Source organism: Galleria mellonella, unplaced genomic scaffold, assembly GCF_026898425.1.
Source record: "Galleria mellonella isolate WM207_F2 unplaced genomic scaffold, CSIRO_AGI_GalMel_v1 utg55, whole genome shotgun sequence".
In the NCBI taxonomy this organism is placed as follows: domain Eukaryota; kingdom Metazoa; phylum Arthropoda; class Insecta; order Lepidoptera; family Pyralidae; genus Galleria; species Galleria mellonella.
The window spans coordinates 1,342,274-1,358,126 of NW_026442115.1; the positions used below are offsets into that span (position 1 = coordinate 1,342,274).

Genomic DNA, 15,853 nt, shown 5'->3' on the forward strand with positions numbered 1-15,853 from the left:
GAGTTCAGAGATAATAATTTACAAAGCACTCGGATCCTAAAAGGCACCTTATTTAAATAGTCTATATTCGACCAGGCTTGGCTATGACTTTACATAATAACTAATATTTTAAATTCTCTAAAATATATAATTTGGTTTCATTATATACCTATAACAATCGACAAGTATCTAATACCTAATAGGAGATTTAAATATGAACAACTAGGAAGAATAATATTATGCAACAGATTACTAGTCTATAACGCTGTGCGGTGTTGGCTTTCAGTTCCTACACTGGGAAATAACGGAAACAAGAGACAATAGACATTGACAAACAATTTCCGAGAAAGTCTTCTAATTGACATCATTTAAATAATTAATTATTCATGTGGAGCGAAATGTATGTGCACCAGATCGGTCCCATTTGATATGCGACGTCCTTCACGCGTCCTAACTCCTACCATTGTTGTATTTCGTTTGCATTTGAATGGTGGCGGGTTAGAGACAGCCGCCCACCAGCCCGCGGCGCGGCGATCCGCCTCTCGCGGCTGTGATGACAACAGCACACCGGCGCTGTACCCGCCACCCATAACGCAACTTAAACTTCACTTAGCCACAGATCTAATGAACGAAAACAGCACGCGTATCGAAGAAAAAATAATCTATTTCACACTAATTTCAAAGTTATATTATTACTTGAAGATTGAGAAATGTTTTTTACTGTTTCGGTCGCTTGCCACGCTTCGAGCTATATAGGTACTTAGTAATTATTTGAATTACAAAATAATTTCTGAGATTGAATCGGCGCTGTACGTGCTGCTATTAGCTTTCGCATCAGACCGGCCGACTTGACGCATATTTATCAGAAGACATTATTTCTATTATGTTCTCTAGACAGATTGTCATTAATCGTTAATAAAGGAACAATCTGTATGATTAAAGCAATAATTCGACTGAAATACCAACACACACAAGTGATTTTATAATCTACTTAACTTTACATCTAAGCGATATTTACACAGGACTCACTAGTAGGAAAACAGCAACGACCGTCAAGACACGAAATGAGCTTAGCTCGATTAATGTGTAATTCTTTTGTTGTCGTCAGTAGGCGAAGTTGAGTATATCATCGAGCGAAACTCATCACTGCGAGGTTCTACATAAAACGAATCCAGAGTCGCGTACCGCTCGAGGGTGGTAGGCGACGCTGATCTTGGTCAAGTGGTGCACTCACCGTTGCCGGCGAGCTGGGGCCTTAGGAAGGCGCTGTGCAGTTCGCTGCCGATGCCACTCTCGAGCCGCGCTGCCATCTGCATGAGGGCGAGCGTGCTGTCATCACCTGCACCCGCGCCACTCTCCAACCGAGCACGCACTGCGGCTATATGCCCACGAGTAAACACATGGTCTTGCACTGAGTACTTGTGGCTATATTTGAAATCACACACTCGACACTCCTCGGGAGGTGCTGCGTCTGACACTTCCGAAAGTCCAGCAGCCAGCCGCGCCTTCTTTTCTTTGGCACGTGCGTTTTGAAACCAAACTTGCACCACTCGTTTAGGAAGTCCAATCTCGCGACCAAGCGCCTCGCACTCAGCCATTGTCGGAGTTTTGTAGTCGCCGAACAATGACTTCATAATTTTTACTTGTAAGGACGACATTTGAGTGCGGAAGCGTTTGCCCGGCGGCCTCGGTGTCTGCTGGCCAGGCACCGGCGATGTTGGTTCATCTTCTTCATAAAATTCCATTGTTTCTGATGCAGTGTCTGAACGCTCGTCGGCATCAGAACCTGGTCGTGATAGATCGACAGGTTTGCTGAGATCTAAGGGAATCTCTGATTTTCCATGTCTAGATGTTTCATTCGTCTCGTTGGTACCACCATTTTGTTGGGCAGCGGCATGTGCTTGTAACTCATTTACATATCGTTTCATTGACTCCTCACTATACTGTTTGATAAATTTCTCCATGTCTGAGTGAAAAGGCGGAAAAATAGGGGGCAACATGGGAGCCCCCGCTTGCGAAAAATTTTGCTGCCTGTCACTTTGTTGTGAGCCAAAACTAGGTGTAGACTCTGTACTTAATTCCTCATCTGGCAAAGCGTCAACGTTAATTTCTCCTCTTGCACACTGATCTGCATGTTTGGTACTTAAATGACTCTCTAATGCACTTTTAACTTTGAACAAAGCTGGACAAAAGGGACATCGTTTATTGATAACTTGTGCATGTGCACGAAACTGACCCTTTCTCTCACGTGCTCGTGTATTTTGAAACCATACTTGTACCACTCTTTTTTTTAGCCCAACCTCTCGTGCAATATTTTCAAGCATCTTACGGGAAGGGTTCGATTCAATTTGGTATTTCTGGTAGAGGTAGTCCAGTTGTTCAGGTAAAATAGTAGTCCTTAACCGCTTGTCCTTTGGCTGCTCTCCGGTATCCACCTCTTCGAATTCGTCAAATTTTCTCTTAGCTACTTGCTGATTTAGCGCCGCAACTAAAGGATGTCTCCCCTCATCACTTCCCAGAGTCGCATTTAGTTGTTGCAACTGGGCGTGTTGTTGCAATATACCAAAAGGGGAATCTGGTGGATAAGTTGGAAATAAATTTGGATTCATTATGTGAACCAATTGATGTTCTCGCCATAAATCAAATCGAGGGAAGACTAGGTTGCACTTATCACATTGAAAATTTCCATCTTTTTCTTCACGGGGAGGATGTGCTAGAGGCGTTACTGGAGTATGAGGTGTTGGTGGTGCCGGCGATACTGGGTAGTTTGGCGCAGCTGGTGTTGGTGTTCGGGGCGGCGCAGGAGAAACTGGCACATGTGGTGCATGATGTTCTACAGTGCTTGAATTTGAATCTTCACTACTTAATGTGGCAGCTACTTGTGCTGCTGCAGCTTGTGCTTGCGCAGATCTTTTAGCATCTTCCTCTTTAAAACAATGTGTTTTTTGATGTCTTATCAACTCGTAATATCGTTGGAACACTAATTGGCACTTTTTACACTGATAGTTAAGACCTGGGGTTCGCTGAAATCTATTTGCATCATCCGTTGCACCTGCGGGTGGTTCAGCGGCTGGTTGGTTTTCGTAAACTTTTCTCGCCTTCTGTCTAGCATTTTGAAACCATACCACTATAACTCTAGGACTTAGTCCTAATAGTTTTGAAAGATATTCTAGATCATCATCTTTTGGATATGCATTGTTCTCAAAAAATTCTTGTAGTACTTTGATTTGGTAGTCAGTGAATCTAGTTCTGTTGGCGCGTTTGCCAGAAGACCCCGAGCTGTTGGATCCGTTCGAGTTGCCCCCGGAAAGTCCGAAATCGGCCGGTCCCCTGCCAGGACTGAGGCTGCGATTTGGGGTCAAAGGTAGGACGTTCGGGGGCGCGGAGTTTGGGGACGTGAAATTAGGATTCAACTTTGGTGGTAGCATCGACGGATGAGGTGGTTGTGGTATACTCGTAGCTGGTATTGAGTCCAATTGTGACTGAATCAGAGAATTCAATGACAAGTGCGTCGGAGTTTGTGGTCGAGATATGTTTTGTTGATGATCAGAACTTAAGTTTGGGGCTGGACTTTGAGATGGCGCTTGAGGAAAAATAAAGCTTTTGTCTTCCTGATGTCTGTCATCATATGAGTTATACTTTTCCTCCATTGTTGGTTCATCATTTGGTTCTGATTTTACATCTTGTTGATTAATAGAAGATACGTCTTCAGTTTTTGGTTTCTTCTCTGGCGGAGGTTTACCTTCATCAGAACTAGCAGATGAATCCAGTGGTGTTACTTTAGCTTCACCTGTCTTTTCATATTCCTCAAGATTCAAAGTAGTGGATGGAGGATTGTTGAAATTATACGGAGAATCTTTGTTCCGCTGCCTTTCCTTAAATAATGTATTTCGGAACCAGTGTTTGATTACCTTGGTTGCTAATCCGGATTGTTTGGCCATTTTTGCGATGGCTTCATCACTGGGTGAATTGTTTATATCAAAATGTGCTCGCAAAATCTTCAACTGTTCATCGGTGATACGTGTGCGAGCTCTCTTCTGACCGGCTGCATTTGCCTGCAAACAAAATAAACACATATAAATATTTATTTTTTTATATGGTTCTGAATGGCAAATAAGTTGACGTACTACCTGACAGAAACTGAAATTATTGACTGTAAATATGAATAGCATAAATATAACAAAATAACTCTGCATATTACGGAATCCTTCGTGTGTTATCACTCTTGAGAATTAGTGTTATTGTACTAATAATATTCAAATATAAGTATAACACACGCATTTATTTTATAGCAGTAATGACTAATAAAATAATTTACGACTTAAACCGTCGAAAGTTTCAATATATTATCTATTCGGAAATACAGCAGTATTGGGGTACACTGGGAGTTGGTTACATACTTTGATTGCACGTGGACGAAAATGTCTTCAGAAAACCACGGTAGAAGCATACTGCTTATCCAGATGGTTCGGATTAAAATTAAACATATGGCGGGTTGTACGGGTACAAGCACTAGCAATTAGTTTTAATATGCTTATTACATAAAGTTTATTTGAAATGTCTTGTAGCAAATAGTTATATTATCCGTCGCTGTTTACTAGTCTGTAAGTAAGTAAAAAAATAAGAATAAGTTAATAATACTCGGCCCCAAGTGCAACAATAGACCCTCTGTTGCTTGTGTAAACAGATAGCCAACGTTAAACTTACGTTCTTATCACACAATATCTTGTAGGTATCCTTCGTTGCGATTGACTTAACCGTTTTAACTGACAAAAATAATAATCAAAGCTTCGCTTTATATATGATATGATGAATAAACATAATATTTATACAAGCATGTAGGAGACAAGGAAAAGTCAGTACAAAATGATTGGTATGTAAGGGAAAATAAACCTAGTAAATATTAAGCATAAGTTTTATAGTCATATAACAAAGTGTCATTGGTCATGGGACAACTCTATATATATTTATTTATATATGTTTTAGACAATAACACTGCAACACCTGGTGTATGCTATGAATTAATTTACTAGTTTTTTTTTTACAACAAACCAAGTAACAAGGAACAACCCAAAATAGATATTTTAATAATATTTTATATAATATTACTGTATTGAACTGATCAGAGAAAAAGTCTTGTAAATAACTGTAAAATATTCACGGCTTTATACATATTGCATATAATAAAGAATATATAATGTATATTAATAATTAATAAAGAAAAACCAACGCAAATTATTCAAGAGTTATGATGAGCAAAATTCTTTAAGAATGTCTTCGGTACTCGATAATATATAGTTCGATAATGTAAATATTGTTATTTAAATATTCATCTAACAGTTGTCATAGCTTTTATTTTAAAATTGGACGGAATCAAGTATAAACATACCGGCTAATTAAAATTAAATGAAAATCATATTTACAATTTGACTAACTATAAATTAAAGAAAGTCCACCTACATCAAAATAGGTAAAGAACTTATTATTTGTATTTGTTAGCCAACAACACATAATTCGATAACAATACTTTTTACAATTTAATAAGCACGGGATTTAAAAACGTCGTAAATTAACTAATTTGCGTAGAATCTCTTCGATTATATATCATATATGTGTACGATATAAATATATATATTATATATAGGTATATATATATTTCTTGTATATACATAAATATATAGGTAGGTATGCTTTTTCTTTCTCTTTCTCTCTCTCTCTCTCTCTCTCTCTCTCTCTCTCTCTCTCTATATATATATATATATATATATATGTGTGTATGTGTATATATATATATATATATATATATATATATATATATATATGTATATGTGTGTATATATATATATATATATATATACACATGTGTCTTAAAGAGACGCTTTCAGCAATAAGACTGGCTTACTGTACTTATAACTGTACGTTTATTACATGTCTTGTCTATTCTCTATATTGTATAATGCAAATCAAATATACTTATACATTCATACATACAAAACAGACTCGGTTATTGAGTATTGTATAGGTTAGGTACAAATGAAAAGATGTCAAATGTTAAGTTCATCAACAGCAGTAGTCGATAAGTCACTCTGACTACCTCATTAGGGATCATAGTCGTGCAACATATTTTTTTTTTGTTTCGTTTTATAATTTATGCTTAATGTTGTCTCACATATCGTAGTAAAAGATGAGATGTTACTCTAATGACCAGTATGATATTAAAGGCACTAATAAGAAATGAGGAGTGTTTATATGTTTTGTTCAAATAATTAATTAGACCAATAAGTGAACAATATATAAATGCTAATTGCTACCAATTACATATAAGTAGCTAAACACTAACCTGTTGTTGCTGTTGCAGAAGCTGTTGTTGTTTCATCTGCGCGTCGTGAGCGAAGGGCATCGCGTCGAAGGGCGGCGGAGGCAGCATTAGTGGCACCAGCGGTGGCTGAAGATTCATTGCCGCTAGCGCACCCACATTTAGACCCAGTGGCAATCCCAGAGACAGCATTTGTGCCACCATTGGATGGAGTTGGCCTAATTGCTGCTGCAGTTGCAACATGTTTAATGCCGCTTGCATCTCCTGTACTTGGGCGGCCAATAGAGCACCAGCTTGAGCTTCACCAGATGCATTTCCGTTCTCATTGAAGTTTCCAGCGCCATCCCCCCGTGGTGAGGACGACCTTTCATCTTGTGGTGCTGGGGATGCAGCACGCGGCGAATTTGGCGCTCCAGATTTCCTTTCGTATTCCGATTTGAACTGTTCAGCAAACTGCTCCAAAAATTCCAAAGGAACTTTGTCTTTATGCACTTCTTCACAATGAGTCTTTAACACGAACACACTAGAAAACTCTTTATTACAATGTTGACACGTTGATTTTGTTTCACCATCCGGGGGCTTTTCTTCAGGTGGTGGCGGAGGCGGACTTGGCGCCCGCGCCATTTCCCGCTCTTCTTGTAATTTCCGTCTTTGATTTTCATTGTACTGCATGACGAGATCGAAGCCAAAAGTTTCTAATAATTGTTTGTACATTTGTGAGTTTCGTTTGGGCGGATTGCCCTTGGCGACCATCTCGTCAATTGCAGCTGCTTCCGCGTCGCCTAGCGGCGAATGCGCACGCACATCGCTAAACGGGCATAAGGTTGTGCGATGTGCGTCGAGTAACTCCCCAGTAGGGAATGACGCGTGGCAACGTTCGCACGAAGCGCTACCTGCGCGCGGAGAACGTGGGGTACCTGGACGCGCGGGGGGCGAGGAGCGCGGACCCCCACTGCTAGTAGATGAAGGGGATGTATTTTTCGGCGACAATACGTCTTGTAAAATTTTGGCGGGGTCGTTTCTATCTGGTTGCTCAACTAAAGGCCGTGTCAAATCTACGTGTCCGGCAGCAGCGAGCTCCTGCAACTTACCGGCTCGCGTTTGATGTAGAACAGACCGCATGTGTATGTCAAGCGTGCTGCCTTGTGTATATGCGACTTTGCAAATATTGCATTTATATCGTTTGCGATCATCTTCTTCGCTCGATGTACTCTTGGGTGTGAGAGTCAAGTTAGAGGGTGCGGAGCCCGCTCCAGGTGAAACGGGAGGGTTGTTATTGTTCTGTTGTTCTTGCATAGCCCGCTTCAATTTGTGCAAATGACTTACACTGTTATAGTGAACCAGTAAGATATTCTTTTGTGTAAAGGATTCTTTACATACGTCACATTTAAATGGTCTATTTGGATCAAGATATTTCTCCATTGGATAGGTTAGTTTTTCACCTTTTCTATGTAGAAGTGTTTTATTATGTGCTGTAAGATAAGATTGGCGCGTAAAAGCTACTTTGCATCTGTGGCATTTGTATTTTCTATTAGGATCATTATAAGAGTCTTCGGCCATCGCTTGTGAGTTGAGATAGTCTTCTAAAAATTGTTGATCTTTGTATATAATTGAGTCGTCCGAGTTTTCAGCATCATTATGCCCTGATTCATCGGCAACAGTAGCACTTGAATCTCTGTCCTCTAAATCAGCTAATTCATCATCTGGAGTTCTTAGAGCTTCTTTTCGTAATAACTCTGCAGTTGCAGAATCTAAAGCTGTACCTTGGTTAGATTGTAACAAAGGATTTGATGCTAAACTACGTTTAAAAGCGTTTAGTTCTTCTTCAGATAGTTCAGAATGCGAAGTTTCTACGTGTTTTTGTAGAGCAAGCACAGATCTGAAGCTTCTTCCACACAGTACACATTTGGTAGCATCACGTATTACATGGTATTGTGAATGCAGTTGTAATTTTTCTATTGTTTTAAATGCTAAACTACACTGGTTACAGCGATATTTGTACACATGTTTCTCTGATACTGACATATTTGCAATAGAATTACGAGCGTGTGCCTCTCTGAAATGATTTTGTAGTGCATGGGCTGTATCAAAATATCGATTACATCCTTTTTTCCAGCATACATAACCTGGACCTTGTGGTGTTTGTTTCAGTTCTAGATGGCCGGATTCGTTTTGATGATGGCATAATTCATCAACATTACGAAATGTGCGGTTACATGCTAAACATCTCTCAGTTTCACCGTCTGCGCTGCCTTCAGAACGAGGCGAGGAGATCTCACGTTCTTCATCACCTTGTCTTGTGTCATCTCTTTGAGGTTGAGCACCACCATTTAGCCAATGACTTTGATCGACAAGTAATAATAGTCTTTGCAAACCCTCCGAATTTACAGAGTGTATTTGCATTACATGCCTTTCTAGGGCTGTTCGTTCCTTGAATGCATCTTGACAAAGCGGACAGATGAAATGTCGAACTGTATCGCTGTGTATAGAAGTAACATGAGCATGTAAGCGACTCTCGCTACCACAACTGAAGTTACAGTAAGGGCAGGCATGTGGTCCTGGCGTTTCGCGCTCTTCGTCCCTTTCGCTCGAACTTTGTTGTTGGGATTGTTGTGGTTGTTGTTGTTGCTGCTGTTGCTGTTGCTGTTGTTGTTGCTGTTGCTGCTGCAAAAATCTCATCATTTTCTGTTCCGGTGTCAATTCAGGCTTCTGGTCTATTTGCTCTTTGTTATCTGTCAACAAAATAAAAAGATGATATAAACTTCTAATACATTAAACAATCAAATAAATAAATTTCGCAAATGGTAAACCTCACGCTACGACAACAGACACTGGAATGGATATAGATCGAAGCTGTACACATTGTAAAGTTACGTCTACGTGAGATTTATCTACAAAAAAGATTATTTCTATAAATGAGCTCACTATTGTTCGGTACGAACGTTTGTTACTTTTCTGAATTGAAGTTAAAAATAAAATTCTTCTCTTTTATATTATTAGTAGGACTCGTTTTGTTTGCGACGTTCCAACAAGACAAAGGTATCGGCTCTATCCATCCCGTACGCACACATATGCAGTTGTATTAATGTTAACGTAACAAGTATATTGTAATTTTGCACACAAAGGAGATACAGGACGAGCAAACAATCATTGTTCATTATTACAAAAGGTTTCGAATATTTCGTTTCGCATCGGATCAAATGCATTTGAGACAGTATGTGACTGTAGGTGTGAGGGAGATAGACATATTGATATGTGAATGCAATTATTATTTGACCAGGGATAAGTCGGCGGCAGCGTGTGAAAGACGCTGGCCCGCATTGTTTACGCTCAAATAAGGAAGGTGAAAGAAACAGTCGATTTGGGGGAACGCACAGATTCGCTAATGTAATGCTACAATTATACCTTATTATCTTGATGAGCAACAGACGGTTGGTCTACCTATTGTTATGTGTAGGCAATATTGGACTACGAAAACCCAGTCAAAAGACTTTTGAAATTACAACCAATTTTATTTTATTATGTTGAGAAACTGAATGTTTTTCTAACAGCTAATCAAAATATATTTGGCCAGATTAATACAATTTTGATTTTGTTAAGAATAGAATTATATGTAGACAATACATAATTATGCCTTTATTTTCAAAACGTATTGTTTAAAAATGAGATGTATCCATGGGGTCAATTATGAAAATGGACAAAATTGGAGCTAGTCTAGAACTAGGACCTGTCTAGAAAAGAAAATATTTTTATTTTTAAATTATACCTTTTAAAAATTAAAATAAAAGTAAAACATAAATATTAACGAAATCAATAATATTATACTCATATCTTAGAAACACTGTATAATGTTTAAGAGAATCGGAATATTTTGTTTCGAATTATATTGATTTCATTGTCGAAGTTTATGTATTACTCATATACAGTTCCGACTTACTCTTCTTGTTTGCATTCATGGAGCCAATTATGAAAATGGACAAAATTAGAGAAAAATATATACAATTCATTATTTATATTTCCAGTAACATGTTTAGAGATATAAACAGATTAAAATTATTATACAACATTGAATTTGTATATAACAACCACTGTATTAGATATTATTTGTTTAATTTTTATCTTGGAGATAGGTATAAAGTATCTACATCTAGTTTATTAAGTGGTGAATAAAACTGAAAGTACCGATTACGAAACTGCAAAAGTACGAAAGTGTATCTATACAAGTGGATTGAAATCAACAAAAAGCAAATACAAATAAGAAAGGGTAGATTTGTCAATTAATTAAAACATGAAATTATCTCACAGTCCAGCAGACTTGAAACCAGTTGGCCCCTGTGTGGAACCCGTTGTATAGTTTTAACAGTTAAAACCGTTACATCTAATGAAAGGGAGGGGGATAAATAAATCCGTACAAATAATAATAATCATAAAGCAACTGACCCTAATTTTGGATTGACCAGTGAATGTAATTATTTATGGAGAATCGTCGTCCCACCGTCTGCTGTAATATAGAACAATGGCCAGGTAAAAGAACCTCGCACAAATAAGATCTTCGACGCTTTTTGTCAATGGACAAAGGGTCTTTTCTAAGGAAGCACCACATCGTTATAGTGTCGTAAAGTAGGTATTGTTAAGTGTGAGTTTTGTTTTGCAAGATTTAGGCCAGGATTTTATAGCATGGCGTCTGGAATACAATGGAGTTTGAATATTTTACTGTCTCAACTTTAGCACATAGTGACTGGTGTTGGCTTTTATAAGAGCACGTTATATTTAGAGAATTAAGCTTTTATGACTATAGTTCGACTTGTTTATTTTAAAATTTTATCAGAATTTATCTTCGTTGTTGAAAATCTCCGTAGATAAAAATATTACGATATGTATACTTATTATTTCATAATCAAATTATGGATTATATTATTAAAGGATTTTAATGAAATCGCACATGCAGGTATATTGAAGAACAGGAATGAATTATTAGTGATCTCATAAGTACATACTTAATTTTATATTTTGAATGCATTATGCGTTTATTTTAATTATGTATTGATAAATTGATGAATGAGGTCTAATCTTGTTTTACTTAAACTTTTAATCATTATGAATAATATGTTAACAGTGGTGACAATAACTTAAAATGATTATGTATTTGGCAGACGGCACCACTATTACTCAGGTGGATCTTGAGTTACAAACCTGTTTCTTTTATACTTAAGTTGAATTAAAAGCGAGGATGAGTTGAGCTAGTGAATTATTAAACAAGTAGCAAAAACTGTGACAGATACTAAAAACACCGCATATCGGAATGCAACAACCCAACTTTTTTTTATCAGTAAACTTTGACAGCTGTCTTTTTTTAATAAGGTGCCAATTCTTACTTCAAAATAAACCTAAATCTCATCTAAAATATTCGAACAGTATTTAATATTTTTAAGCAAATCGTTGAATAAGGTGAAAATAAGTAATAAGCATAAACATGAGGTGCACAATGGCGTAAGCCGGATTTCTTTCGCCTCCACATTTCTCTGGAAGTTTATCGTATTTCACTGTGGCTATAAACATGCGATGGGCGATGCGACCGGTGCAGCGACATTGTACGATGATGTAGCTGCCTCATCACAAGGGGGCAATCATCCTTAATGCGCGACGGCCACATACGTAATACGAGTCATTGTCCCGCGTGCGGTACTTATGGAAAATTCGCGTTCTCAATTCAAATCTTCATTCTGTCTCCCTCGCTCGTGGGGCGGAGCCGTCTCCGACCAATGACGGCATCCGACTCAGGCGACACCGTGTAAGGCGTACGTTATTAAAGAAACCTGTTCTAATGTTGCGCGCTTTAAATTAAATTTTGTCCGTGTGTAATTATCTCATTATTGTGATTACGAATTCTCCGCTAAATACTCATCACTCAAAATGGAGATTGCTTCTAGATTGCATTTGGTGTGATGGTAGCGCGGAAGGTGATAATTAAGCCTTCGACGACGAACGGAAAATGTGATAAACTTACGTGTAAATATTAATATTATTTGAACAAAATTAACTTAAAATTAATAGTAAGTTTGTTATCATGATCCACAGAAAGAAGTTCTGTTTGTAAAAAAACACAGAATAAAATTGATTAAGGAACGAATCGGTTTAAATTGGAAATCGATAGTGACGTTTCGAAATCACATTCATAAGTCGATTCTGTATTACTTTATCGATACGAACCACGGTAATGGTTTTGGTTGAATTAATTTTAATGGGATTTTTACGCTTTATAGAATAAAATGTTATGAAATGTGTTTCGCACTAGGGTAATAAATAATAAGTATTTATTTTGCAAAAAAAAAGAGGATAAAACAAAAAACGACATCTGGTGAAACATCGAAATTACATATAGACAATAAGTAATCAAGGAGTTATTTATTTTGTTGCATTATAACGTGGCTATGGTAGTTTGATATAGGTATATACGTTCCGCATTGTTGATGCTACCTATTATTTACTTAGATAATACGCTAATTACAATTAAGATTTACCCAACGTCTCGAGGAAGTAGGTGAAAAATAACAATAGTACCTACAGTCACGGTTCAAGAATTATTAGCTAACAAATAGCAATTTCCTTATTACCACTCTAGTGAACATGAACAGACAAACATTGTTTAAATGATAGAAAAGACATTTTTGTGATTGGGTTAGATTTTTTTTTTACAGTTAAGGATAGTATGCATTAAATATTACTCACCATTTTCTTGTTGTTCAAAAGGACTCGGTAAATCTGTTGGCTGAGGGATGACTTGGAAGAGTTCAGCGACGTCAGGTGTCGGGTCTTTGCCTTCAGATCGTCTTTGGAGCTGATGAATTTGTTCCATTTGTAAATGTTTTACAGAGCGAACATGCTGTAAAAGTGGTAGTCGATGGGGAGCACCAAAGCCACATAGTGCACAACGATATACTCTTGGCCGTTCTCGAGGAATTCTAGAGGCACATTCTCGAAGATGTCTCAACAGAAGGGCAGCGGCTTCATGCCTTGCTCCAGCTGCATGTAGTTGTAATTTATGTGCAGAGTTTGTATAGTAATCACAAGCACAACACCTTACTTGGACACCTCCGACACCAGCTCCTCCAGTTCCAACTCCACCACAAAACTTGAGTTTCCATTCATTTCTTGGCCCACCTTCTTTCACGTGATTCACATGTTGCAACCTTTGCAAGTGCTTATCAGTTTTACAATGTAATTGGAAATTGGCTTTTAAGTTTGTTTTATAGGTGCATAATTTGCATACGTAATGGCCGGCGACGAGTGCCAAAATTTCTTGTTCTCTTATTTTTGTTCGATCTTGCGCTAAATGATGTCCAAGTGCTTCCAACGAATCGGTAGAGAAACAGTTGCATATACAACAATGAAAAGTCCTCTCCGGTTCCGGATCAGCGGGTTCTGGAGGTGGTTCCATCGCTTCTGGGTTTAAACCAACGTCTAGGTGGGCCCCTAATTCAGGAGGAGAAGGTCCAGGTCCCCCAGTCATAAGTTGAATCATAAGAGCTTGATTATAAGCCATGTCTGCTAATGCTGCTTCTGGGTTAGGTGGGGGAGCATCATTGCTGTGAAAATGTAATAGACTCTCTAGTTGCTGCTGACTTTGCTGTCTATGGTGTAAAGCTGATAATGTTTGCATATGCTTCACATTTTGTTGGAGAACAAGCATATTATGGGTATGCTTTTCTGATGTCATATGTATTCTGAGATTTCGCGCTACGTTTGTCTCATAATTGCAAACATCACATCGGAATGTAGGCTTTGGCTTTTGACCTAAAGGCGAATGATGTGGAAGTGGTGGTTTATGAACACCCGGAGGAGTATGTTGAGGGGCAGGAGGTAGACTTCCTTCTCCAGGATTGCCACCATTTTGTAATTCTTGCATGTTGTTTAAGTGCTTATCTGATTGCATATGTATACTAAGGTTACCTTTTGTAGTAGTAGAGTAATTACATACTTCACATCGATATGGTTTATATCCACATGTATATGTTTCACCACGAGCAAGCCGTGGGTGTGGCTGGCCAGCTATACAGTAGATACAACTTGTTTCAGCTTCAGGATGTTTCTCTTTCATATGTATTTCTAAGGTTTCTTGATATTTGTAATGCCAATTACATTTAGGACATTTAAGAGTTTTACAGGAATTTCTACTATGCATGCCAGCCAGGGGTCCTCCTAATCTTCCTGAATTCAAAATCAATTCACATTTCGGGCAGTCAGCACCTGATGGTCGCCCGCCTAAATGATCAGGGCAAACTCCTATTGTTGTTCCAGAAAGGAAAGCTGGTGGTGTTGCTTGAAACGGTGGGGAAGAATTCGGACTTACACGTTGTTGTACAGACGCATTTATCGTATGGGGATGCGCCACAGAGATCAAGGAATGTTGTGGGACCAAAGACTCAGCAATGGATCTAGGCGGTCTCCACGTTGTTGGACTTGGTCTTCTATCGTCACAGGTGCCGTTAGGCAACATCGAGTCATTATCTCTATCTGGAGTCATCATCATGTCCGGCCGTTTCTCTATGGATGGACTTGACAGTTCTGATACGTTGGCAGGGCTTCCAGATGCAGAAACTCTTGGGGGCGCTGCTGCACCTACAGGTTCTAAAAATGAGACTAGTGGTTCTTTATCTTTTCCCACGCATTGAATAATTGCAGAAGCATTCTCTCTTGATAAGGCGTCTCTTTCAGAATCAAGTAACGATAAACTATGGTCCGTTTGTGCATGTGCCACAAAAGATTTAGCGTAGCCAAAACTCAATTTACATATAAAACACATAAGGATCGGTTTAACAGGTACGCTGACAGGACATTCAGCAGGCGGAGATGGCGGCCTCGGTGTGTCCTTTCCTCCACGAAAACTAAATACTCGATAACTATGCATCACAGGTGCATCGGGCCTCGCCCGAGCTCTTTCAGCTGCCAGTCTTCCATATAGCGCGCCGTATAAAGACGGATTTCTTGATACGTAGAATGCGCTCGCAATTTGGGGGAACTCGAGTTGCTTTTCGACAATATTGCTGTCACGGCTATCAACGATGCACCCAGGCTCTATTTTAGGCAAGTCTGGTATACTGGTCTCGCCCTCAGATAGTTCAGTCTCCTCGATGATGTAGGCCGATCCGTCCGGATTGTAGACGATTTTGCCGTCGAACCGCTCGACGTCGGAGGATAGGGGAGGAGAGTCTCGACGCGAGGTTAGGTCTACAGCGTCAGGTGCGGCGGGAGGTGAGGTAGGCGCGGGAGCGGAGGAAGGAGCCGGCGTGGGTGCCGCCGGTGCCGCAGGTACATTGCGCGGTTCCTCCTCGGGGCTCATGTCGCCGTCGTCGTCGTCAGGCTCGAGCGCGGCTGAACTCTGTGGATCGTCGCGCTTGCGGCGCCGCTTGCGCTCCGGGGGCGGGCCGCTAGCGGGGCCGCCGGGCTGCAGCGGCGTGGGCATGGCGCCGGGCGTCAAAGGCCGGCATCACATGCTCTCCTGTAACAACAAGTAGTCTAATATTAAAAACTGTTGAATTTCTAAAAGAACGATAACGA

General features: G+C 39.3%; 1 protein-coding gene across 3 annotated transcripts in view; it reads right to left on the reverse strand.

Annotated features, from left to right (window-relative positions):
* LOC113521368 (zinc finger homeobox protein 3) overlaps window positions 1-15,853 on the reverse strand; it is a 176,104-nt gene that overhangs the window by 112,487 nt on the left and 47,764 nt on the right. For all 3 annotated transcript variants that reach the window (XM_031912709.2, XM_026906893.3, XM_052899006.1), the window contains 3 exons: window positions 13,025-15,794; window positions 6,320-9,027; window positions 1,214-4,034 (listed from right to left, as the gene is read on the reverse strand). In XM_031912709.2, coding sequence (XP_031768569.2) covers window positions 1,214-4,034; window positions 6,320-9,027; window positions 13,025-15,758 — 8,263 coding nt within the window. In that variant the 5' untranslated portion in view covers window positions 15,759-15,794. The remainder of the gene's footprint in view (window positions 1-1,213; window positions 4,035-6,319; window positions 9,028-13,024; window positions 15,795-15,853) is intronic.